Genomic DNA, 22,343 nt, shown 5'->3' with positions numbered 1-22,343 from the left:
CCAGGTACCTACACCTATAAAAAAATACCCTTCAGGAATGAAGGGACTATCAAGACATCCTCATAATAAAAAATAGGGAAAATGGAGTTACTTTTGCGGCTCAGCAGTAAAAATCCCAACTAGTATCCATGAGGACACAAGTTCAACCCCTGGCCCCACTCAGTGGGTGAAGGATCAAGTGTTGCCGTAAGCTGCAGAGCAGATGACAGACGAGGCTTGGATCTGGCATTGCTGTGGCTGTGGCTGTGGCTGTGGCTGTGTCCAGCAGCTGAGGCTCCAATTTGACCCCTAGCCTGGGAACCTCCTGTATGCCATGGGTACAGCCCTAAAAAGCCAAAAAAAAAAAAAAAAAAAAAAAAGCCTAGGGAAACTAAGAGAATTTGTCACAGAAAATCCACCCTAAAAGAATGACTAGTGAAAAGTTTTTAAGCAGAAAAGAAAAAATGATTTTAAAAAGAACTGTTAACCATTAGAAAGGAATTGAGAACAACCAAAAGAATAAAAAAGGGGGTAGATTTTCTTTATACTTTTGAATTTCCTAAATTATGTTGAACCCACGGAAGCAAAAACTATAATACACTATGATGTGGTTCTAAACATATGTAGAGGAAATGTTTAAATGTATCACAAATAGGGGAGGATAAAGAGATATAAAGAAGGTAAGGTGTACACACTTCACTTGAACTGGTAAAATTATGATACCGTAGACTGGAATAAGGTAGAGCAACCACTAAAAGCAGAGATATACTAGAAAAGTCAAAATAGAATTCTTTAAAAAGTTCAAGTAATACACAAGAAGGCAGGAAAAAGAAAACAAACACAAAACCAGAACAAACAGTAAATCAAAAAAATTAAATGACAGGTGTGAGTTCTAACATATCAATAATTACATTACCTGTAAATGGTCTGGATATACCAACTAAAAGACAAAGGTTGACAAAGCAGATTTAACGACATGACCCACCAGTTTTGTCTATAAGAAACTCACTTCAAAGGTAATAATTGCAACAGGAATAAAAGCAAAAGCAACAGAAATAAAAGCAAAAATAAACCAATGGGACCTAATCAAATTGGCACAGCAAAGGAAACCACAAAAAAGACCAAAAAGACAATCTTCGGAATGGGAGAAACAGTTTCAAACGATGCAACTGACAAGGGCTTAATCTCTAAAATACATAAACAACTCATACAACTCAACAGCAAAAAAACCAACAACCCAATTTAAAAATGAGTAAAAGACCTGAATAGACATTCTCCAAAGAAGATATATAGATGGCCAACAACCACATGAAAAAATGCTCAACATCACTGATTATTAGAGAAATGCAAATCAAAACTACTAGGAGTTACCACCTCACACCAGTCAGAATGGCCATCATTAATAAGTCCACAAATAACAAATGCTAGAGAGGGTGTGGAGAAAAGGGAGCCCTCCTACACTGTTGGAGAACAGTGTAGGACATACCTTAGAAAACTATACTTAGAACTACCATATGATCCAGCAATCCCACTCCTGGGCATATATCCAGACAAAACTTTCCTTGAAAAAGACACATGCACCCACATGTTCACCACAGCACTATTCACCATAGCCAAGACATGGAAACAACCCAAATGTCCATTGACAGATGATGGATGAAGAAGATGTGGTGTAAATACACAATGGAATACTACTCAGCCATAAAAAAGAACAAAATAATGCCATTTGCAGCAACATGGATGGAACTAGAGACTCTCATAGTAAAGGAAGTCAGAAAGAGAAAGACAAATATCATATGATATCACTTATATCTAGAATCTAACAAATGGCACAAATGAACCTTTCCACAGAAAAGAAACTCATCAACTTGGAGAACAGACTTGTGGTTACCAAGAGGGGAGGGGAGTGGGATGGACTGGGAGACTGGAAGTCTGGGGTTAATAGATGCAAACTACTGCCTTTGGAGTGGATAAGCAATGAGATCCTGCTGTGTAGCACAGGGAACTATACCCAGACACTTATGATGGAACATGATGGAGGAGAATGTGAGAAAAAGAATACATATATATATGGCTGGGTCATTTTGCTATACAGTAGAAAGTGACAAAATACTGTAAATCAACTAAAATGGAAAAAATAAAAATCATAAAAAATGTGAAAATTTAAGGAGGTTGAAAGAGAAATGGGGGAAGAACTCCATGAAGCACTAATTTAATGAAAACTATAGTGGCTATATTAACATCAGATAAAGTAGACTTCGGAACAAAAAAATTTTTACCAGAGACGCAAAGGAACATATCCAGGTTCCCCACTACCTGAAAGCAGGTAGGAAACCCTTTCCAAAGCCACAACGGCATAAAGCAAAGAAACAATCACCAGAGGACACATCAGCTAACAAACGAAGAAGAGGAAACTGAGATAAAACACAGACGCGGAATTACCACGGTGGCACAACGGGATTGGCGGCGTCTCTGCAGCGCCAGGACACAGATTTACCCTGGCCCAGCACGGTGGGTTAAAGGATCCGGCATTGCAGCAGCTGCAGCATAGGTCACAACTGCAACTTAGATCTGATCCCTGACCCAGGAACTCCCAAAACAAAAAACCACAGATGCTCACAGACACAATTCAAAGCTATGCTGACTTGATGCTCAGATGCTGAGTGTAGTTCCCAGGGAAGGAGCTTGGCGGTACCACGCGTGCTGCTTGGGGTGTGCACTACCTCCAAAACAGCTTTCTGCAAACACACATTAAACACTGTTTTCTATTTTCACCTTTTTCCGTAAAAGCATAATCCTCCAGAGATTCCGTTTGCTTAGTGGAAATAGGTACTAATGTAGATCTTTCAATAAAGTGAAGTGGCACTAAGAGAATGAGGAGTTCTCTTGCGGCTCAGTGGGCTAAGGATTCAGCATTGTCACTGCTGTGGCTCAGGTCGCTGCCATGGCTCAGGTTCGATCACTGGCCCAAGAATTTCTGCATGCCATGGGTGTGGCCAAAAAAAGAGAACTTTTGGAACGTGGGGGATACATGTATAACGATAAATGGGTCAATCCATCAAGAAGACAGAGCAATTCTAAATGCTTATATACATAGCACATGAGCTACAACACGTGTGAAGCAAACACTGACAGAACTGAACAGAGAAATAGACAAATACACAATTATAGTTGGAAACTTCAACTATCTCTCTCAAAAATTGATAAGACAACTAGACAGAAAATCAGCAAGGCTGCAAAAGAACTCACCATCAACCAACAGGATTTAATTGACATTTATACACATGCTACAAAATCACTAGAGACATTCTTTTCAAGTGCCCATAAGACGTATGAAGATAGAGCACACCCTGAGCCATAAAGCACACTCTGCAAATTTAAAAGAATGCAAATTTTGTGTATTCTCTAACCATAATGGAATCAAACCAGTGACAGGTAACAGAAAGATAACAGGAAACTTTTCAAACACAAAATAAACAATTATAAAAATCCATGGGTCAAAGAGAAAGTCTCAAGGGAAATTTAAAACTACATGGTACTGAAAGAAAATGAAAACACAACATATCGAATTTGGAGGACACAGCTAAAGCAGTTCCAAGAGCGAAATTTATAGCACTAAAACACATCCATTACAAAAGAGGGAAAGCCTCGCATCAATAATCTAAGCTCCACATCAAGCAGCTAGAAAAGGAAGAACAACAACAAACTCAAATCAAGTAGAAGAAAGTAAACAATAAAGATAAAAGTCAACAAAACTGAAAATGAAAACAACAGAGAAAACCAATTTTTTTTCAGTTCGTTCTTTGAAAAAAGTCAGTTAAACTGACATACCTCTGGCGATACTGATGGAGAAACAAAGCAAGAAGACACAAATGATCAGCATCAGGAATGAACCGGGGGCTCTCGCGACGCCCGGCAGACGTCAGAAGGGTAACGAGGGAGCACACAGACGACTCGACATACATTTGACAGTGTGGGTGAAAGGGATCAGTTTATCCAAAACACAAATTACCACTGCTCACCCAATATAACGTAAACAGTCAACAACTATGAAGGAAGGTGAAATTTTAAAACTTGCCCCTAAAAAGGAGACCATTGATCAATGAAACAGAATTGATGATCTAGAAATAAACCCTTACACTTAGGATCAGTTGATTTTTAACAAGGTTGCCAAGATAATTCACGGGGAAAGGACGGTCTTTCCTGACAAACAGTGCCCGGACAGACGGACATCCGCAAGCAAAAGAACGAACTTGGATCCGTACCCCACACACCACATACAAAAATTAAGTCAAAATGGATTACAGGCCCAAATATAAAAGTCAAAAGTAGAAAACACTGGAGTAAATTTTCATGACTTTGGATTAGGTAGTGGAGTCTTAGATGTCACACCAAGAGGAGAAAGTAAAAAGAAAAATAGAAAATTTGACTTCATCAAAATAAAAACGTTTTTTACTTTAAATGACACCATCAGGAAGTGAAAAGAGAGTAAATGTGAGAAAATATTTGCAGATCGCTTGAACGATCTGATAAGGGGCTAGTGACCATAAAATATAAAGAAATCTTACAGAAATCTCCAAAGACATATACATGTTGTTTGTTTTTAAATTTCTTTATTTTTGCTTTTTAGGGCCACACTCGCAGCACAAGGAAGTCCCCAGGCTAGGGGTTGAATTGGAGCTGCAGCTGCCAGCCTGCACCACCGCCACAACAACGCTGTGGCCAGGGATTGAACCCACATCCTCATGGCTGCTAATCGGGTTCATTACCACTAAGCCACAACAGAACTCCTGTTACATAAATGCTAGAAACATTCTTTTCAAGTGCCCATAAGACGTATGAAGATAGAGCACAATTGGTGATAAGCACCAACATCATAAGGCATCAAGGAACTGAAAATCAAAGCTAGAATCACTGGTTGATGAAAATTAAATTTTAATTTTACTAGGATGATTAACGTTAAAAAAGATAGGGAGTTTCCACTGCGGCCCAGGAGGTTAAGAACCCAACAGTCTCTGTGAGGATGTGGGTTCAGTCGCTGGCCTTGCTCAGTGGGTCAGGGATCCCACATTACCACAAGCTGTGGCATAGGTCGCAGTTGTGGGTTGGATCTGGCATGGCTGTGGCATAGGCTGGCAGCTGCCATTTCAATCCACCCCTAACCCAGGAACTTCCACATGCTGCAGGTATGGCTCTGAGGAGGAAAAAAATGAAAAAGACAAGTGTTGGTGAGGATGTGGAGAATTTGGAACACTTGCATATTCCCAGTGGGGATGAAAAATATTGCAACCACTTTGGAAACCAATTTGGCAGCTCCTTCAAAGTTTCAATATGGAATTACCGCATGCTCCAGAAATTCCACTGCTAAGTGTATACCTCAGAGAAACGAAAGCATATTCCACAGAAAAATCCGTGCGCAAGTGTTCACAGCAGCTTATTCATAACGTACAAACTGGAAACCACCTGCATGTTCACACCTGATGAAACATAAACAAAAGATGGGAGGAGACCCACGCGATGGACTCGCACTCGATGATAAAGTCAACAAAGTGGGGAAGACGCAGCACAGTGAAGACGTCAATTCCCCCGAACTGAACAGAACGGGAGGGCGGTCCACCCACTTGGAAGATTTACTCCACAGCTGCAGCAAAGAGGACTGTGTGGTCTTGGCCGAGGGAGAGACACATCCAGCGCTGGCTCAGAAACAGACCTGCGCAAACCTGCCCAGCGGACTTCCGGGCAAGGTGCAGAGCAATTCAGCGGAGGAAACACAGCCTTTCAACAAGTGTTGCCAGGCCACCTGGACGTCCAAAGGCCAAAGAAAGATCAAAGGGAGGGGAGGGAGGGAGGGAAAGAGACGCTAACCGAAACCCTCACTCTTTATACAAAAATTAACCCAAGACAGACCACAGATTGACATGTAAAATAACAAAACTTTTGGGACAAAAATAAAGGAGGAAAATCTCCAGGACTGAGGACTGGCACACAGTTCCCAGATCTGACACCAAAAGCCTAATCCACAAAAGGTAAAATTGATAAACTGGACTTTCTCAAAATTAAAAATGCTTATTCTTTCACAGACCAGGTGACGAGCATGAAAAGACAAGCTGCTGACTAGGAGAAAATATTTGCAAACCACACATCTGAACCAGTATCCAGAATATATAAACACTCTACAGTCCAATTCAGACCACGAGCAAAAGATACAGGAAGATACTTCCCTGAAGAAGGTACACGAGTGGCAAATAAGCATGAAGAGATGTTTAGTGTCGTCAGGCATTAGGAAGTGCAGGTGAAAACCCCAATGAGACACCTCTGCCCACGCTCAGGATGGCTAAAGTTAAAAACACCAAATACGAGGAGTTCCCATCATGGCGCAGTGGTTAACAAATCCGACTAGGAACCATGAGGTTGCAGGTTCAGTCCCTGCCCTCCCTCAGTGGGTTAAGGATCCAGCATTGCCATGAGCTGTGGTGTAGGTCGCAGACACGGCTCAGATCCTGCGTTGCTGTGGCTCTGGTGTAGGCCAGCGGCTACAGCTCCGATTCGACCTCTAGCCTGGGAACCTCCATATGCCACAGGAGTGGCCCAAGAAATGGCAAAAAGACAAAAAATAAAAATAAAAATAAAAAATAAAACACCAAATACGAGCGAACAGGCAGAAAGACTAGATTCCTCTCACTCTTGGTGAGAATGCAGAAGACGGCAGGCCTCCGGAAGAGCTCCGTTTCTTGAAGAACTAAACATGCCAGGACTATGCAACCCAGACACGGCCCTCGTGAGCGCGTACCTCAGAGAACTGAAAACTCACACGTGCACAGACACGCGTGCACAGATGTGTACAGCAACTTCAGTCATAACAACCCCAAACCGGAGACAAAGCAGCTGCCATTCAACTTCACGCGTGAGTATTAAACACTAGTCTGTCCCCGCCTGAACGCGTCTCAACACCCGTCTCGGATCTTTATGAACCTGTAACAGTGAACACATGCAAACCCAATGATTTGCTCCCGACTGTCCCTTTGAACACAGTCGTCCTCCAGGAAGAAAATCTGGATGAGGCCTGTGACCTCGCGGATAACTCTGGCTAATAGAAAGTTCTGCAGGCACTTCAAGCAGAGAACACAGTCTCATTCAGGAATTAGGTGTCCAGGCCCGGGCGGCAAGACAAGCGACTGACGTGCTGCCCGAGACTGCGGTCCCTAGGCCGGCCGCCGCAGCTGGCCACTCTCAGGGGAGGGGACGCGCCTGGCCCCCCCCCGCCCTCCCCGCCCCCCCAGCACTGCTCCTCCCCCCACCTCGAGCTCAAGGGCGGGGTGGGGGGGAGGCAAGTTCTTCCCGGCACCCTGCTCGCTGTCCTGAGATGCTCCCGGCTCTCCAGGCCTGGCAGGAGTCCACTGCTGACTCAGCCCTCACAGGGCGCTTCTGTGGGTGCTTCCAGGACCCCATCTGGCTCCACTCTTCCAAACCCAGACAAGCCGTCTCTCCTCTCGTCAGAGGACCCGCCCGCCACCAGCGCCAGAGTTTCCGTGGTCGTGGTCGGTCCCTGTTGAGACCCTGTCATTCCCTCCAGTCAGAAGTTCAAAGGGCCTGGCTGTTCAGTCCCCTGGCTCACACCCACTGCCCTCTGCCCCCCTGCGGAGCCAACAGCTCTGCCCTCGCGGTCCCTGGCCCCATGGCTTAAGCTGCCACTCAAGCAGCATATGTCTGAGGGGCTATGCACGCCCCCTGCATCACTGGGTTGGAGGTGAGGGGTTAGGCTGCTTTGCCAAAGAATCCTCTTCAAAAATCCTGTCTGGTTGATGTCAGAGCATGTTTTGCCTCTGTTCTCTTCTAGGAGTTTGATGGTGTCTTGTCTTACATTTAAGTCTTTCAGCCACTGTGAGTTTATTTTTGTGCATGGTGTGAGGGTGTGTTCTAGTTTCACTGATTTGCATGCAGCTGTCCAGGTTTCCCAGCAACACTTGCTGAAAAGACTGTCTTTTTCCCATTTTATATTCTTGCCTCCTTTGTTGAAGATTAATTGACTGTAGGTGTCTGGGTTTATTTCCAGGTTCTCTGTTCTGTTCCATTGGTCTGTCTGTTTTGGTACCAGTACTGCACTGTCTTGATGACTGTGGCTTTGTAATATTGCCTGAAGTCTGGGAGAGTTATGTCCCCTGCTTGGTTTTTGTTCCTCAGGATTGCTTTGACAATTCTGGGTCTTTTGTGGTTCCATATAAATTTTTGGATGGTTTGTTCTAGTTCTGTGAAAAATGTCATAGGTAATTTGATAGGGATTGCATTGAATCTGTAGATGGCTTTGGGTAGTATGGCCATTTTGACAATATTAATTTTTCCAACCCAGGAGCATGGAATATCTTTCCATTTCTTTACATCTTCTTTAATTTCCTTGATTAATGTTTTAGAGTTCTCAGCATATAAGTCCTTTACCTCCTTGGTCAGGTATATTCCCAGGTATTGATTTTTTGAGGTGTAATTTTAAAAGGTACTGTATTTCTGTATTCCTTTTCTAATATTTCGTTGTTAGTATACAGAAATGCGACTGATTTCTGAATGTTAATCTTATATCCTGCTACTTTGCTGAATTTGTTGATCAGTTCAAGTAGTTTTTAAGTTGAGTCCTTAGGGTTTTCTATGTACACTATCATGTCATCCATGAGGTACCACCTCACATCAGTCAGAATGGCCATCATTAATAAGTCCGCAAATAACAAATGCTGGAGAGGGCGTGGAGAAAAGGGAACCCTCCTACACTGTTGGTGGAAATGGAAGCTGGTACAACCACTATGGAAAACTATACAAAGAACCACCATATGACCCAGCAATCCCACTCTTGGGCATATATCCAGACAAAACTTTCCTTAAAAAAGACACATGCACCCACATGTTCATTGCAGCACTATTCACAACAGCCAAGACATGGAAACAACCCAAATGTCCATTGACAAATGATTGGATTAGGAAAATGTGGTATATATACACAATGGAATATTACTCAGCCATAAAAAAAAACCAAAATAATGCCATTTGCATCAACATGGATGGAACTAGAGACTCTCATACTAAGGAAAGTAAGTCAGAAAGAGAAAGACAAATATCATATGATATCACTTATATCTGGAATCTAATATATGGCACAAAGGAAACTTTCCGCAGAAAAGAAAATCATGGACTTGGAGAATAGACTTGTGGTTGCCAAGCAGGAAGGGGAGGGAGTGGGAGGGACTGGGAGCTTGGGGTAAATAGATGCAGAATGTTGCCTTCGGGATGGATTAGCAAGGGGATCCTGCTGTGTGGCACTGGGAACTCTGTCTAGTCACTTATGATGGAACACGTAATGTGAGAAAAAAGAATGTATACATGTATGTGTAACTGGGTCACCATGCTGTGCAGTAGAAAAAATATATATATATAAAGAAATAAAAATTTAAAAAAAAATCCTGTCTGACCTCCAACAGCTGACCCTGTTATCCCTCGGTGTGGAGAGAAGATCCAACCAGCCCTTGGCCACCTGCTCTGGGCCCCTGTCTCTCGGCTCAGGCCGTCACTGATACCTCACTGGGCTCCGAGGCACCATTCCCCAGGGTCTGCGTGTCCAGCTCCAGCCCCCACCAGGCAGGCTCTCCCAATGCCCCCTGACTCGCCAGCCCCTTCCCCCCTCCTCTTTTGTTCCCTCCATTGCCCTTGCCAATCCAGGCCCTTACTTGCTGAACACCTCCTGCCACCACTGTACCTACCGCATCTCAGAGGGCCCAGCACCCAGTGGGTCTCATGGGAACATGTGCTGGGTGAAGCCTCTGTGGCCTTTCCTGACCAGTGCCTCCTTCCCCGGGGTTTGGCTCCCGCCTACCTCTCCCCCCGGGCGCACAGACCCACCCCTCTGAGCCACCCGGGCTGCTGGTGAAGGCCCGCTGGGTACTAAGGGCTGTGGAGGCCTGCGCGAGCAGTCCCCTGTTTGAGTGGAGCTGGCAGGGATGTGGCCAGCTCAGAGCTATTTTTAGGATTCATTTTGTGGAAATTGTTCCCGGATTGGCTGTGGGAGGGAACAGCCAAGCTCCGAATAGTGCCTTTGTCTCCGTGCCTCTTTCCCGCAACCAAGCCCAGCCTGCCATCAGCAGCGACTCCCACTCGGAGGAGGGAGCAGGTACCATGGACCTTGGGCCCCCTGACTCGCCAGCCCCTGCCCCCCTCCTCTTTTGTTCCCTCCATTGCCCTTGCCAATCCAGGCCCTTACTTGCTGAACACCTCCTGCCACCACTGTACTTAACTCCTCACCTGCCATCTGCCTGCTCAACAGGCATTCACCAAGCGCCTGCTGGATGCCAAGCCCCAGATCCACCAGGTCTGCCCAGCCCACGGGCAAGGCACAGAGCAGAGGGCCCAAGTCTGTGCCTCTCCCCCGTCCACCTTCGTGCCAGAAGCACATGGCTGTTAGAGGCGGGGGACCGCAGGGCTCCAGGGGCCCAAGCCCCACCATCCGTGCACAAGTGACAGGTTCACACCAAAGCACCTGGTACTGCAGGTGCTCCTCAAGCCACCCCCCCACCCCCCCGGCCGCCACGGCACCTGAGCTGGCCGCCCAAAGCAGAGTAGTGCACCAGCCTGACCCACAGCCAGACCTTCCAGTCCTCCTGCTACACGGGCACTTCTTTCTCCACTTCCTTCTCACTCAACTGTCCTCCCGCCCTGGCAGCGCACAGGACTCCAGTGGCAGAAGGGAGCTCTGCGGAGGGGGAGGGGAGGGGAGGGGGTCATCACACACAAAAGACACAGAGGTCCGCCTGGGAGTCGATGCCAGAGTCCCTAGAAGAGCCCCAGGTGGAGGGAGGCAGGAGTGAGAGAGTCAGGAGGAAACCCCGAGGGCCTACCCCCCTGGGATGGGCCGGCGTCCTCACGACAGGGAAGATCGGAGCAAACAGCACCAGGCAGACTCCACGGGAAGCAAACAAACACAGGAGACGCCAGGGCCCACGGCAAGAGCCCCCGCGCCGTCCGGCAAGCGTCCCTGAGCCTCAGCCCTGCCCCTCACACATTCGCCAGGCAGCCGCCTGCCAGCCTCAGGGCCCAGGGGCAACTAGCCAGCCTCTCCACACCTCACTCCCACCCTCTGCGCCACAGGGTCCTTGACCGAGGCCAGGGGTCAATGGGAGCAGAGCTCGTCACACAGGGACACACGCATCTTCACAGCAGGAACAGGAGCCCCTTCTCGCACACGTTTTCCTTCCCGACTCCGCCACCCGGCCCTCAGCTTCACTCTCCTAGAAGCTGTCCCAGAGATTCCAGGACCTGGGTCGAGGATACGAGTCGAGGCTGATCAGAGAGGGCCCCTTGGTGAACCATCTGAAGGGTGCCTGCTTTCCACCCTGGGGGACAGGAAGCCGCCAGGCTGGACGGAAGCGCCGCCCCCCCAGGAGCCGCAGGGCCAAGACGCAGCTCACGTTGTAGAGGATGTCGGTCCAGCCCTCCATGGTGATGCACTGGAACACCGTCAGGATGGCAAACAGGATATTGTCAAAGTTGGTGATGCCGAAGTTGGGTCCCGGCCAGTACTCCCGGCACTCTGTGTCGCCCTCGCACAGCCGGGCGGGGGCCTCCTTGCCACAGGGGAAGTCGCCCACTGGCTCTGCATCTGTGAGGAGCAGAACGAAGCACAGGCTGAGCTCAGAAATGCCAAGCTCTGCACCTCCTGCCGGGACCACTGGGCCCTCGAGACCTCCTCACGGGGGGCAGGGATTAGGCACCACCAGAAGCCCCCTGAGCTTCCTCCCCCCGCACCGGCTCTGTCCTCTCGCCTGAAGTCAGCCTCCGCCTACCCCAAGACCTAGCCTCTCGGGAAGTACTGATCCCGCTGGAAGCTGCCCACCGCTACTCAGACATGCTCAGGACACATTCATCTTAAAATCAGAAACAACAAACTTCTAACCTCTTCCCACCCCTGCCACCCCGACTCTCTCCCTCCCAGCCAAACCTCCGCACAGACGCCCCTGTGTGCAGATGCTCGTCGCTTTGGAGCCAGAACCAAGTCTTTAAAGGGAAAGCTCTGAAAACGAACAACACAGTATGATGTTCGTGGAACATTTCAGGGCATTTAAGAAAATTCCTCTTTATTTCCAGTTTGAAGAGGCTTTTAAAATTATGAATAATTTAAACTTTAATAAAAGCTTTTCTGAATTTATTGAGCTCACAAAGGTTTTCTCCTTTAATGTGGCTGCAGCTTAAGACACAAACCTTAGTGGCACCCTTAACTCCTCCCTTTCTCTTATTCCTTGTGCAACCACCCAGAAACCCCTGCTGGCCCAGCAGGCCTCTCCGCAAAATGTACCTAGAACGTGACCTGTTCTACCTGCCAACAGCTTGGCCAAGCCGCCATCTCTGCTGAACTGAGACTTGAGTCTCCACTTCTCTGAGTTTGCCTCCCAGAGCAGCCAGGACAATCAGACAACACCACTCCTCATTCAAAGCCCCCACTTTTCTCAGAATAAGATTCAGAATCCCGCCCCGGCCCCGAGCCACCTGACATCCCCTCTGCCCTCACGGCTCCTCACGCCAGACTTTTGTACCTGCTATTCCTTGTAGGTGGAGCTTTCTGCCAGGCAGCCACAGAGCGCTCCCTCTCACCCCCTTCTGATCACTAACCAATTGTCACCTTGGCAGAGAGGCCTCCCCAGGCTACTCTCTGTGAAGCAGGCCCCAAGTTATTCTATTTCAAACACCTTCTTGTTTCCTTCCTAGAAGTCACTGTTATCTGTGACTACTTTATGTCTTTGTGTGCATCCAATTATTGTCTATAGCCACCTCCTCTGCCTGGCACGTAGAAGGCCCTCCCAGTGCATATCTCCTGGATGAATGAGTTTGCAGTCCTCATCCGAGTCCGAGGCATGCTGCCAGGTCTCACCTGTGCTGTTGGGGAAACAGGCCTTGTGGAATTTGCCCATGTAGAACTCGAGGCCAATGATGGCGAACATGAGGATGGCAAAGAAGAGCAGCAGCCCGATCTGCAGGAGCGGAACCATGGCCTTCATGATGGACTTGAGCACCACCTGCAAACCTGGGGGCAGAGCAGACAACGTAGGGCAGGTCAGAGAGCAGTGGGCAGAGCAGGGCGTGGGGTGGGGGTATCGACAGAACAGCAAGCACCTGGGAGGCAGGGCTGAGTCCTGGCAAGGTGTTGGGGACAGAACAGGAAGGGGTGGAGAAGCAAGAAGTCTTGGGGGAAGGAGCACAGAACAGTGAGTGCTTGCATGGGGCAGAGCAGAGAGTCCCTGGGGTCGGGGACAAAGCATAGGGTCTTGGGGGGAAGTAGACTGAGCAGTGCCCCAGTTAGGGAGAGGAGCAGTGTGTAGAGGTGTCAGAATGAAGTTCAGGTGGAGAGTATGGGCTGGTGAGACCTGCGAGTCTATGGAGGGCTCAGCAAAAGCACAGAGTCCTAGAGGAAATATGAGGGAATACTGGGCACTGAGAGCAGGGGATCCTGGGAGGGAAGAGCAGGGGATCCTGGGAGGGAAGAGCAGGGGATCCTAGGAGGGAAGAGCAGAGGATTCTGGGAGGGAAGAGCAGGGGATCCTGGGAGGGAAGAGCAGAGGATCTTGGGAGGGAAGAGCAGGGGATCAAGCAGGGGATCCTGGGAGGGAAGAGCAGGGGATCCTGGGAGGGAAGAGCAGGGGATCCTGGGAGGGAAGAGCAGGGGATCGAGCAGGGGATCCTGGGAGGGAAGAGCAGGGGATCCTGGGAGGGAAGAGCAGAGGATCCTGGGAGGGAAGAGCAGGGGATCCTGGGAGGGAAGAGCAGGGGATCCTGGGAGGGAAGAGCAGGGGATCCTGGGAGGGAAGAGCAGAGGATCTTGGGAGGGAAGAGCAGGGGATCGAGCAGGGGATCCTGGGAGGGAAGAGCAGGGGATCCTGGGAGGGAAGAGCAGGGGATCGAGCAGGGGATCCTGGGAGGGAAGAGCAGGGGATCCTGGGAGGGAAGAGCAGGGGATCCTGGGAGGGAAGAGCAGGGGATCTTGGGAGGGAAGAGGAGGAGATCCTGGGAGCTAAGAATCGGGGATTCTGAGAGACCCACTCCTCAGGGAAAATAAAGGAGGGGGCCTGCTCCCTGGGGGTGTTTTAACACAACCGTAGGGCCAAAGGAACTGGGCCCCGAGAGTATGAGTACGTCCAGGCCAAAGAAGCTGGGCAGAGAGGGCGGCACCCCACTGCCCCGCCTTCCAGCCTCACCCAGGCTCCTGGGGACAGGCCTGAGCCTCTGCCTGGCAGGGTCTTGGGGCAGAACAGGGAGCCAACCAGCGGTCCTCCCTGGAGTGGCCTTGGGTGACACAGCCCCAGGCCCTGCCGCCTGAGCCCCAAGGGAAACCCAACTTCCACTGGCCTGGAGGCACAGGGGCCTGGGTGGTCACCGTCTCTCAGGACGGCCCTGACACCTGCCACTCTCGCGTGGCCTCCTGAGCACCCGGCCCTGGAGCACATCTTAACTTGGTCATAGCTCCCAGCAGCCTGGCCCAGCCTCGGCCAAGACAGGTAGTCCTCTGCACACTCTGAAGATTTTCTCAGGCATCCTGTCCCACCACCTCCGTCAACCTCCCTTCAGTCTTTTAACCCCAGAAAAAGAAGCAAAGAGCTAGAAATACAGCAGAGGGTTTGAGGAGCAGACCTGCCATGTAGGGAAGCCAAGTTACCCTCTGGGCTTTCATGGAGATGGGAGAGACTGGAGCAGGGCTGCTCCCCCTACCTCCCCCGCACCCCAACCCCACCTTGTCTTCGTGCCTGGTTCCCCAGGGCCAAGGGCAGCAAACCCAGAGTCACCAAGGCCAAAGGGCCCACCACTTAGGGCCTAACTGTGGCCATGGCAGGGGTGCAGGCAAGGTCAGTGTCCAGGTAGGCTGGGCCTGACTGCTTTCGCCAGACTCACTTGGAATCCCAGACACCAGCTTCAGGGGCCTCAGCACCCGCACGGCCCGCAGGGTCCGCAGGTCAAAGTCAGTGCCAGCTGTGGCAAGGATCCTGGCAGGAACAAAGAGAAGTCAGGAATTAAGGGTTTCTGCAACCAGTTGAGGAGAGGGCACACCCCTCCCGCCACCCAAGTCCTATCTTCCAAGAGCAGCGACACCTTTGTGGCTGTGCTCCCCACTGTTCAAGCACAGGGCTGGCAAAGCTTCAGGGGTAGGGGCCGTGCCAGGCAGGGGAGGGCAGGAAATGAATTCAGATTCCCCACCAGTCATGTTAGGGATGGGTGTTACCAGCATGACCACCCCTCCAGGCATGAAAGGACACTTGGTCTCTGGCCCCTGGCCTGGCCTTGAATCTGTCCTCCAGTTGAGCCCAAGCCTGAACCATGTCCCCAGCCAACCATAACTGCACTCCAGACTGCCTCATGAGAGGAGGTGACAGTGGGTGTGGGAGTAAAATGGAGCTTGAGGGACTTCAGAGCAGGTACCACGTGTACCCTGACTCACTTTACTACAGGAAAATGTGGGACTGAAGAGCAGGGAAGGCGAGCACAGGGCTCAGAAGACTCAGAAGAAACATCAGACTCAGTTCCATTAGCGTAAGAACATACCCCAGTCTCTCCCACTTAAAACAACACAGAAAATCCCCTATCTGCCTCTCATCCCATACACACTCTGTTCCCTTCACTCCCAGGCTCAGTGAGGGTCAGTCTTCTGCTCCCCGCTGCCTACCTCCCACCTCTCTTAGGCTTTGTCCAACTGCATGCTCAGCCCCACCACTCCACTGAGATGTTGTGTCAAGACTTCGCGCCAATTCCAATAGTAAGTCTCCTTCTAGAAATGGTTTCTTCCCTTGCTCATTCATTGGTCAACCCTCTAATTCTCCTCTTAACACCCTGGGATTCTCTTCCAGGCCTTTGGCGGCTTTGCTTCCTCTATCAGACTCAAACGCTGGATGCCTCGCAAATTATACCATATAGGGTCCACCAGATAGCTCTGATTGATTATTACTCTCTAATTTATATCTTTAACTCAAATCGGGAACCACAGGCTCATACATACATCCAACTGCTGTTTTTTCGGCTGCACCCATTGCAGGCGGGAGTTCCCAGGCCAGGGATCGAAACTGCACCACAGCAGTGACTACATCAGACCCTTAACCTCTACGGTACCAAGGAACCCCTCAACTGCCTTTTTAGCCCTTCCACTTGGAGAGTAAAAAAAAAAAAAAAAGCATATCAAATATTAATAAAACTGAACAATTATTTGTTAAATTTTAAAATCATATAATATGTGATAAGCAAATATTGTAAAATATAAATATTTAATACGTAAATATTAAAACATGTACTTTTTTTTTTTTTTTTTGATTTTTGCTATTTCTTGGGCCGCTCCCGCGGCATATGGAGGTTCCCAGGCTAGGGGTCCAATCGGAGCTGTAGCCACCAGCCTACGCCAGAGCCACAGCAACGCAGGATCCGAGCCGCGTCTGCAACCTACACCACAGCTCACGGCAACGCCGGATCCTTAACCCACTGAGCAAGGGCAGGGATCGAACCCGCAACCTCATGGTTCCTAGTCGGATTCGTTAACCACTGCGCCACGATGGGAACTCCAAAACATGTACTTTTTAAAGTTAAGAGTTGTTACATCATGGTGTCTAAAGAACTTTTTTGTTTTTGTTTTGTTTTGGCCGTGGCATACAGGGGCTTGATGTGGGGTCAAAGTTCCCAGACCAGGGATTAAACCCAGGTTGCTACAGAGATGACACTGTAGAATCCTAACCACTACACCAACAGAGAACTCCCAAGAACTTTTTATTCCTTTTTTTTTTTTTTGGCTGCCCCACGTCATATGGAGGTCCCAGGACAGTGATCGAATCCGAGCCTAAGTCCCAACCTAAGCCACAGCTGGATCCTTAACCCACTGTGCCAGGCTGGAGATTGAACCCGCATCCCAGCACTCCCAAATGCCACCAATCCCATTGCACCACTGTAGGAGCTCCAGAACTTATTATTCTTTTTTCCAGTCTTACTCCTTCCCCAACATTCCCCCTTCTCAGTGAATAGCACTGGTCACCTGTTTATAAGGCAGAACTAAGGCTTCGTCTCTGACTCCTCTCGCTACTGTCCTCCACACCCAATTCACCAACAGTCCTACTGGCTTTACCTTTACAAGAATTAAAAAGGATTTAACCTTTTCTTTCCCTCCTCTGAGTACATGGCATTAAGGAATAAAATTTGAGATGTAGCTGGAGTTAAAAAAATAAGATAAAATGGGAGAAGAGAAAAGAAGGGCAACAATAAAATCTATTCAAACCAAAATTCCATAGCACACAAGAAAATCTAATTCTAAAAAAAAAAAAAAAGGAGTTCCCGTCGTGGCACAGTGGTAAACGAATCCGACTAGGAACCATGAGGTTGTGGGTTCGATCCTTGGCCTTGCTCAGTGGGTTAAGGATCCAGCATTGCCGTGAGCTGTGGTGTAGGTTGCAGACATGGCTCAGATCCTGCGTTGCTGTGGCTCTGGCGTAGGCTGGCGGCTACAGCTCTGATTCAACCCCTAGCCTGGGAAACCTCCATATGCCACGGGAGCCACCCAAGAAATAGCAAAAAGACAAAAAAAAAAAAAAAAAAAAAAAAAAAAGACAAAAAAGAAAATCTAATTCTAAGAGTAATATTTATCTATTAAAATCAACTATTGCACATAGGAATAAAGTGACCTAAAGAGACAAAAGACCTGTACACTGAAAACTATAGGACACTGAAGAAAGAAATCAAAGATGACAAAAACAGATGGAAAGATATACCATGCTTTTTTTTTTCTTTTCTTTTTTCTTTTTTTTGCTTTTTAGGGCCGCACCCACCACATATGGAGATTCCCAGGCTAGGGGTCCAATTGGAGCCATAGCTTCCATCCTATGTCACAGCCACAGCAATGCCAGATCTGAGCCGCATCTGCGACCCACATCACAGTTCACAGCAATGCCAGAGCCTTAACCCATTGAGAGAGATCAGGGATTGAACCCATGACCTCATGATTCCTAGTCAGATTTATTTCTGCTGCACCACAATGGGAACTCCAGATATACTACACTCTTGGATTAGAAGAATTGATATTGTCAAAATGACTATACTACCTAAGGCAACTGACAGATTCAGTGCAATCCCTATTAAATTACCAGTGGCATTTTCACAGTACTAAAGCAAAAAATTTTTAAATTTATATGGAAACACAAAAGACCACAAATAGCAAAAGCAATCTTGAGAAAGAAAAACAGAGCTGGAGGAATCAGGTTTCCTGACTTCAGATTGTACCACGAAGCTACAATCATCAAAACAGTATGGTACTGGCAAAAAACAGAAATACAAATCAACAGAACAGGATAGAAAGGCCAGAAATAAACCTATGTACATATGGTCAATTAATCTATGACAAAGAAGGCAAGAATATACAATGGTGGAAAGACAGTCTCTTTAATAAGTGGCACTGGGAAAACTGGACAGACACATGTACAGAATAAAATTAGAACATTCTCTTACACCATACAGAAAAATTAAAGATCTAATTGTAAGGCTGGATACTATAAAACTCTCAGAGAAAAATACAGGCAGAACACTATTTGACATGAAGCAATCTTTTTTGATTCATCTCCTGGAGTAATAAAAATAAAAACAAAAATAAACAAATGAGACCTAATTAAACTTAAAAGCTTTTGTACAGCAAAGGGAACCATTTAAAAGAAAAAGACAACACGCAGAATAGGAGAAAATCTTTGCAAATGAAGCAACCACAGGGGATTCGTCTCCAAAATTTACAAACCTCTCATACTGTTTTATATCAAAAAAACCAAACAACCCAATTAAAAATGGGCAGAAGATCTAGACATTTCTCCTAAGAAGACAGATAGCCCAAGAACACAAGAAAAGATGTTCAACATCACTGATTATTAGAGAAATTCAAGTCAAAACTACAATGAGGTTTCACCTCACACCAGTCAGAATGACCATCATCAAAAAATCTACAAATAGGAGTTTCCACTGTGGTGCAATGGGCTTGACAATGTCTCTGCAGTTCAATCCCCAGCCTGGTGAAGTGGGTTAAGGACCCGGCGTTGCTGCAACTGTGGCATAAATTCAGACTCTGGCTCTTATTCGATCTCTGGCCTAGGAACTCCAGATGCTGCAGGGGGGCCAAAAAAAGGAAAAATGTACAAATACTAAATGCCAGAGAGGGCATGGAGAACAGGGGCCCTCCTACAGGGCGGGCAGGAATGTACACTGGTGAAACCATTAAGGAGGACAGCATAGGGTTTCCTTAAAAAACAGAGACCTACCATATGGTCCAGCAATCCCACTGCTGGGCATATATCCAGAGAAAACCACGCTTTGAAAAGATCCACGCACCCCAATGTTCACTGCATTCACCTAGAAATGGCGTGAGGAAGTGCGGACCGTCAAGCATGGAAAGAAAGCAGTAAGGAGTTCTCACCGTGGCTCAGCGGTAACAGCCCAGCCAGGATCCTTGAGGATGTGGGTTTGACCCTGGGCTCAATCCTCGGCCTCGCTCAGTGGGTTAAGAACCAATGTTGTCATGAGCTGCGGTGTAGGTCACAGACGTGGGTCAGGCCTAGCATTGCTGCGGCCGTGGTGTAGCCCAGGAGCTATAGCTCTGATTTGACTCCTAGCCTGGGAACTTCCATATGCCATGGGTGTGGCCCTAAAAAAACAAAGAGAAAGAAAGAAGGAAGGAAAGAAAGAGGGAAGGAAGGGAGGAAGAAAGAAGTAAAGGCTACCAGAAAGAAGAGACAAAATATCTAAAAAGAAAGAATAATTAAAAGTAGAGGAAAACCTCACCTCAGCAAAAAAAATATTCTAGGAGACAATTAAGTAATACCTTCAAAAAGCAGCTGAAAAATAATTGAAATCTCAGAACTTTTTTTCTTTTCTTTTCTTTTCTTTTTTTTTCTTTTTTTTGTCTTTTTAGGGCCACACCTGCAGCATATGGAGGTTCCTAGGCTAGGGGTCCAATCAGAGCTGTAGCTGCTGGCCTACACCACAGCCACAGCAACACCAGATCCGAGCCGGGTCTGCAACTTACACCACAGCTCACGGCCACACCGGATCCTTAATCCACTGAGCAAGGCCAGGGATCAAACCCGCAACCTCATGGTTCCTAGTCAGATTTGTTTCCACTGCCCCATGACGGGAACTCCAAATCTCAGAACTCTACATCCAGCTAAACTGTCATAAAGAGTAAGAGCAAAATAAACATATTTTCAGAGATAAAATAAGCCATCACCCAGATCCTCAGTAAAACAAGATGGAAACCGCACCCAAAGGGAAAGCACTGAGAGCAACAGTGGGCACAGGAAATAACTTTTTTTTTTTTGCCATTTCTTAGGCCGCTCCTGTGGCATATGGAGGTTCCCAGGCTAGGGGCTGAATCAGAGCTGTAGCCACCGGCCTACACCACAGCCACAGCAACGCGGGATCCGAGCTGTGTCTGCAACCTACACCACAGCTCAGGGCAACGCTGGATCCTTTACCCACTGAGCAAGGCCAGGGATCGAACCTGCAACCTCATGGTTCCTAGTCAGATTCGTTAACCACTGCGCCACAAGGGGAGCTCCAGAAATAATTTAAAAGTATAATTTTTATTATAATTATTTGTGGAGTTTTTAAAATTATGATATCCAACTTTTCATTATTGTTTGTATTTACTAACAACCTAGGCAATAATAAAAATATTTACAGAAGGGGTTATTCCATCCGTAGTTGCATCAAATCATTTTTCACTGCATTGGGCCAGAGGATGGCAAACATTTTCTGTAAAGGGCATTAGTAAATCTATAAGCTTCGTGAGTCATAAGATCTCTGTCACAGCCACTCGGTTCGGCCTTAGTAGCATAAAAGCAGCCACAGATAGGGAGTTCCCTCCGTGGCTCAGTGGTTAACGAACCCAAGTAGGATCCACGAGGATGCAGGTTCTATCTCTGGCCTCGCTCAAGGGGTTGGGGATCTGGCATTGCCATGAGCTGTGGTGTAGGTCCCCGATGCGGCTCAGATCCCTGAGTTGCTTTGGCTGTGGTGTAGGCTGCCAGCTGTAGCTTCGATTCCACCCCTACCTAGCCTGGGAACTTTCATATGCCATGGGTGTGACCCTAAAAAGCCAAAAAAAAAAAAAAAAAAAAAAGCAGCCACAGATAGTGTGTAAATGAATGGACAAGGCTGTGTTCCAGTAAAACTTTATTTATAAACACAGGTTGCCAGATACATGGGCTGCAGTTTTCTCTCGTCTTAGAAAAATGTATAGTTATGAATATATGTTTAAAATGTTAAGGACTTCCAGTAAACGCATAGAAATAGAGTCTATTTTAAAACCAGCAGAGAGGAAAAAGATGTGTATGGAACAGGTAATATAGAACATTTGGTAAAGCTACAGAGGTCAGAAAAAGACTCCCCCCAAAAAGGCAAAGAAAGAATATAAAGAGAAAACACAAAATAATATATTAGAATTAAGTCCTAATACATAAGTAATCATAAAAAATATAAATGAATTTTAACTTCCTATTGAATCATAGATTATTAGATTGGGGCTTTTGAAAGTCCAACTATATGCTACTTACAAAAGATACATCTGAAAAAATACAGAAATGTTGAAAATAAATAGATTTTTAAAAATATACTAAGTAAATGCTACAGAAAAGGAAGTTGATATAGTAATATTAAAGACAAAATATAATTTAAAGCAAAAAAAAAATGCTAAGTCTAAAGAGAGATATAATGTATAATATTGAAAGAAAAATTATACCAAGAAATACAATCATCATTTTCATGCACCCAATCTCATAAACACAAAACAGATTTTTTTAAAAATGAAAATTCCTCCAACATAGTGAAAGATTCTAAAAAAGCTCTGATCAGAATTTGAAAGACAAAATACCAAAATTTAGTAAGGCTACACAAGACTAGAACAGAATTAGCATCCTTGGTCCATCACATTGTTCTAATCTTCTGCATCCTCCATGTGAAAGATCGATATCTAGCTATCATTTATCCATCCACCTGTCAAAATCTGCTCCTGACAAGTGGAGAATATATACACCTTTGGAGAACAGGGGAATAGCCTTGAAAATATCCTGCATCACAAAGGAAGCCTCAGCAAATTTCACAAAATTCGTAACATGTATTATTGCACTTTTAACCCCAATGAAATTAAATAAACGCACTACTATAAAACACTTTAAAAGAAAATTTACATTATAGAAAGCTTCAAAATACACAACTAAATAACTCATTAATTAAAGAAGTAGAACTTACCAAATATTTAGAACTCATCAACAACGAACTATATAGTAAAATGTGCAAGATTCAGGCAAGGTGATGCTTTAGGGGAAATTCATAAACATAATTGA

At 46.8% G+C, this 22,343-nt stretch overlaps 1 protein-coding gene across 5 annotated transcripts in view; it reads right to left on the bottom strand.

The window, feature by feature from the left end:
- Positions 1-22,343, bottom strand: part of CACNA1B (calcium voltage-gated channel subunit alpha1 B) — a 197,337-nt gene that overhangs the window by 150,742 nt on the left and 24,252 nt on the right. For all 5 annotated transcript variants that reach the window (XM_085002325.1, XM_085002321.1, XM_085002329.1 and 2 more), the window contains exons 4-6: positions 14,890-14,981; positions 12,878-13,030; positions 11,421-11,611 (exon numbers count right to left, since the gene is read on the bottom strand). In XM_085002325.1, the coding sequence (XP_084858451.1) occupies positions 11,421-11,611; positions 12,878-13,030; positions 14,890-14,981 (436 nt within the window). The remainder of the gene's footprint in view (positions 1-11,420; positions 11,612-12,877; positions 13,031-14,889; positions 14,982-22,343) is intronic.

This window comes from Sus scrofa, chromosome 1 (genome assembly GCF_054392235.1).
Source record: "Sus scrofa isolate SSC_HxYL_T2T_F1_AM1 chromosome 1, Sscrofa_HxYL_maternal_Yorkshire_Landrace_v2.0, whole genome shotgun sequence".
In the NCBI taxonomy this organism is placed as follows: domain Eukaryota; kingdom Metazoa; phylum Chordata; class Mammalia; order Artiodactyla; family Suidae; genus Sus; species Sus scrofa.
This window is presented reverse-complemented; position numbering and strand designations above follow the sequence as displayed.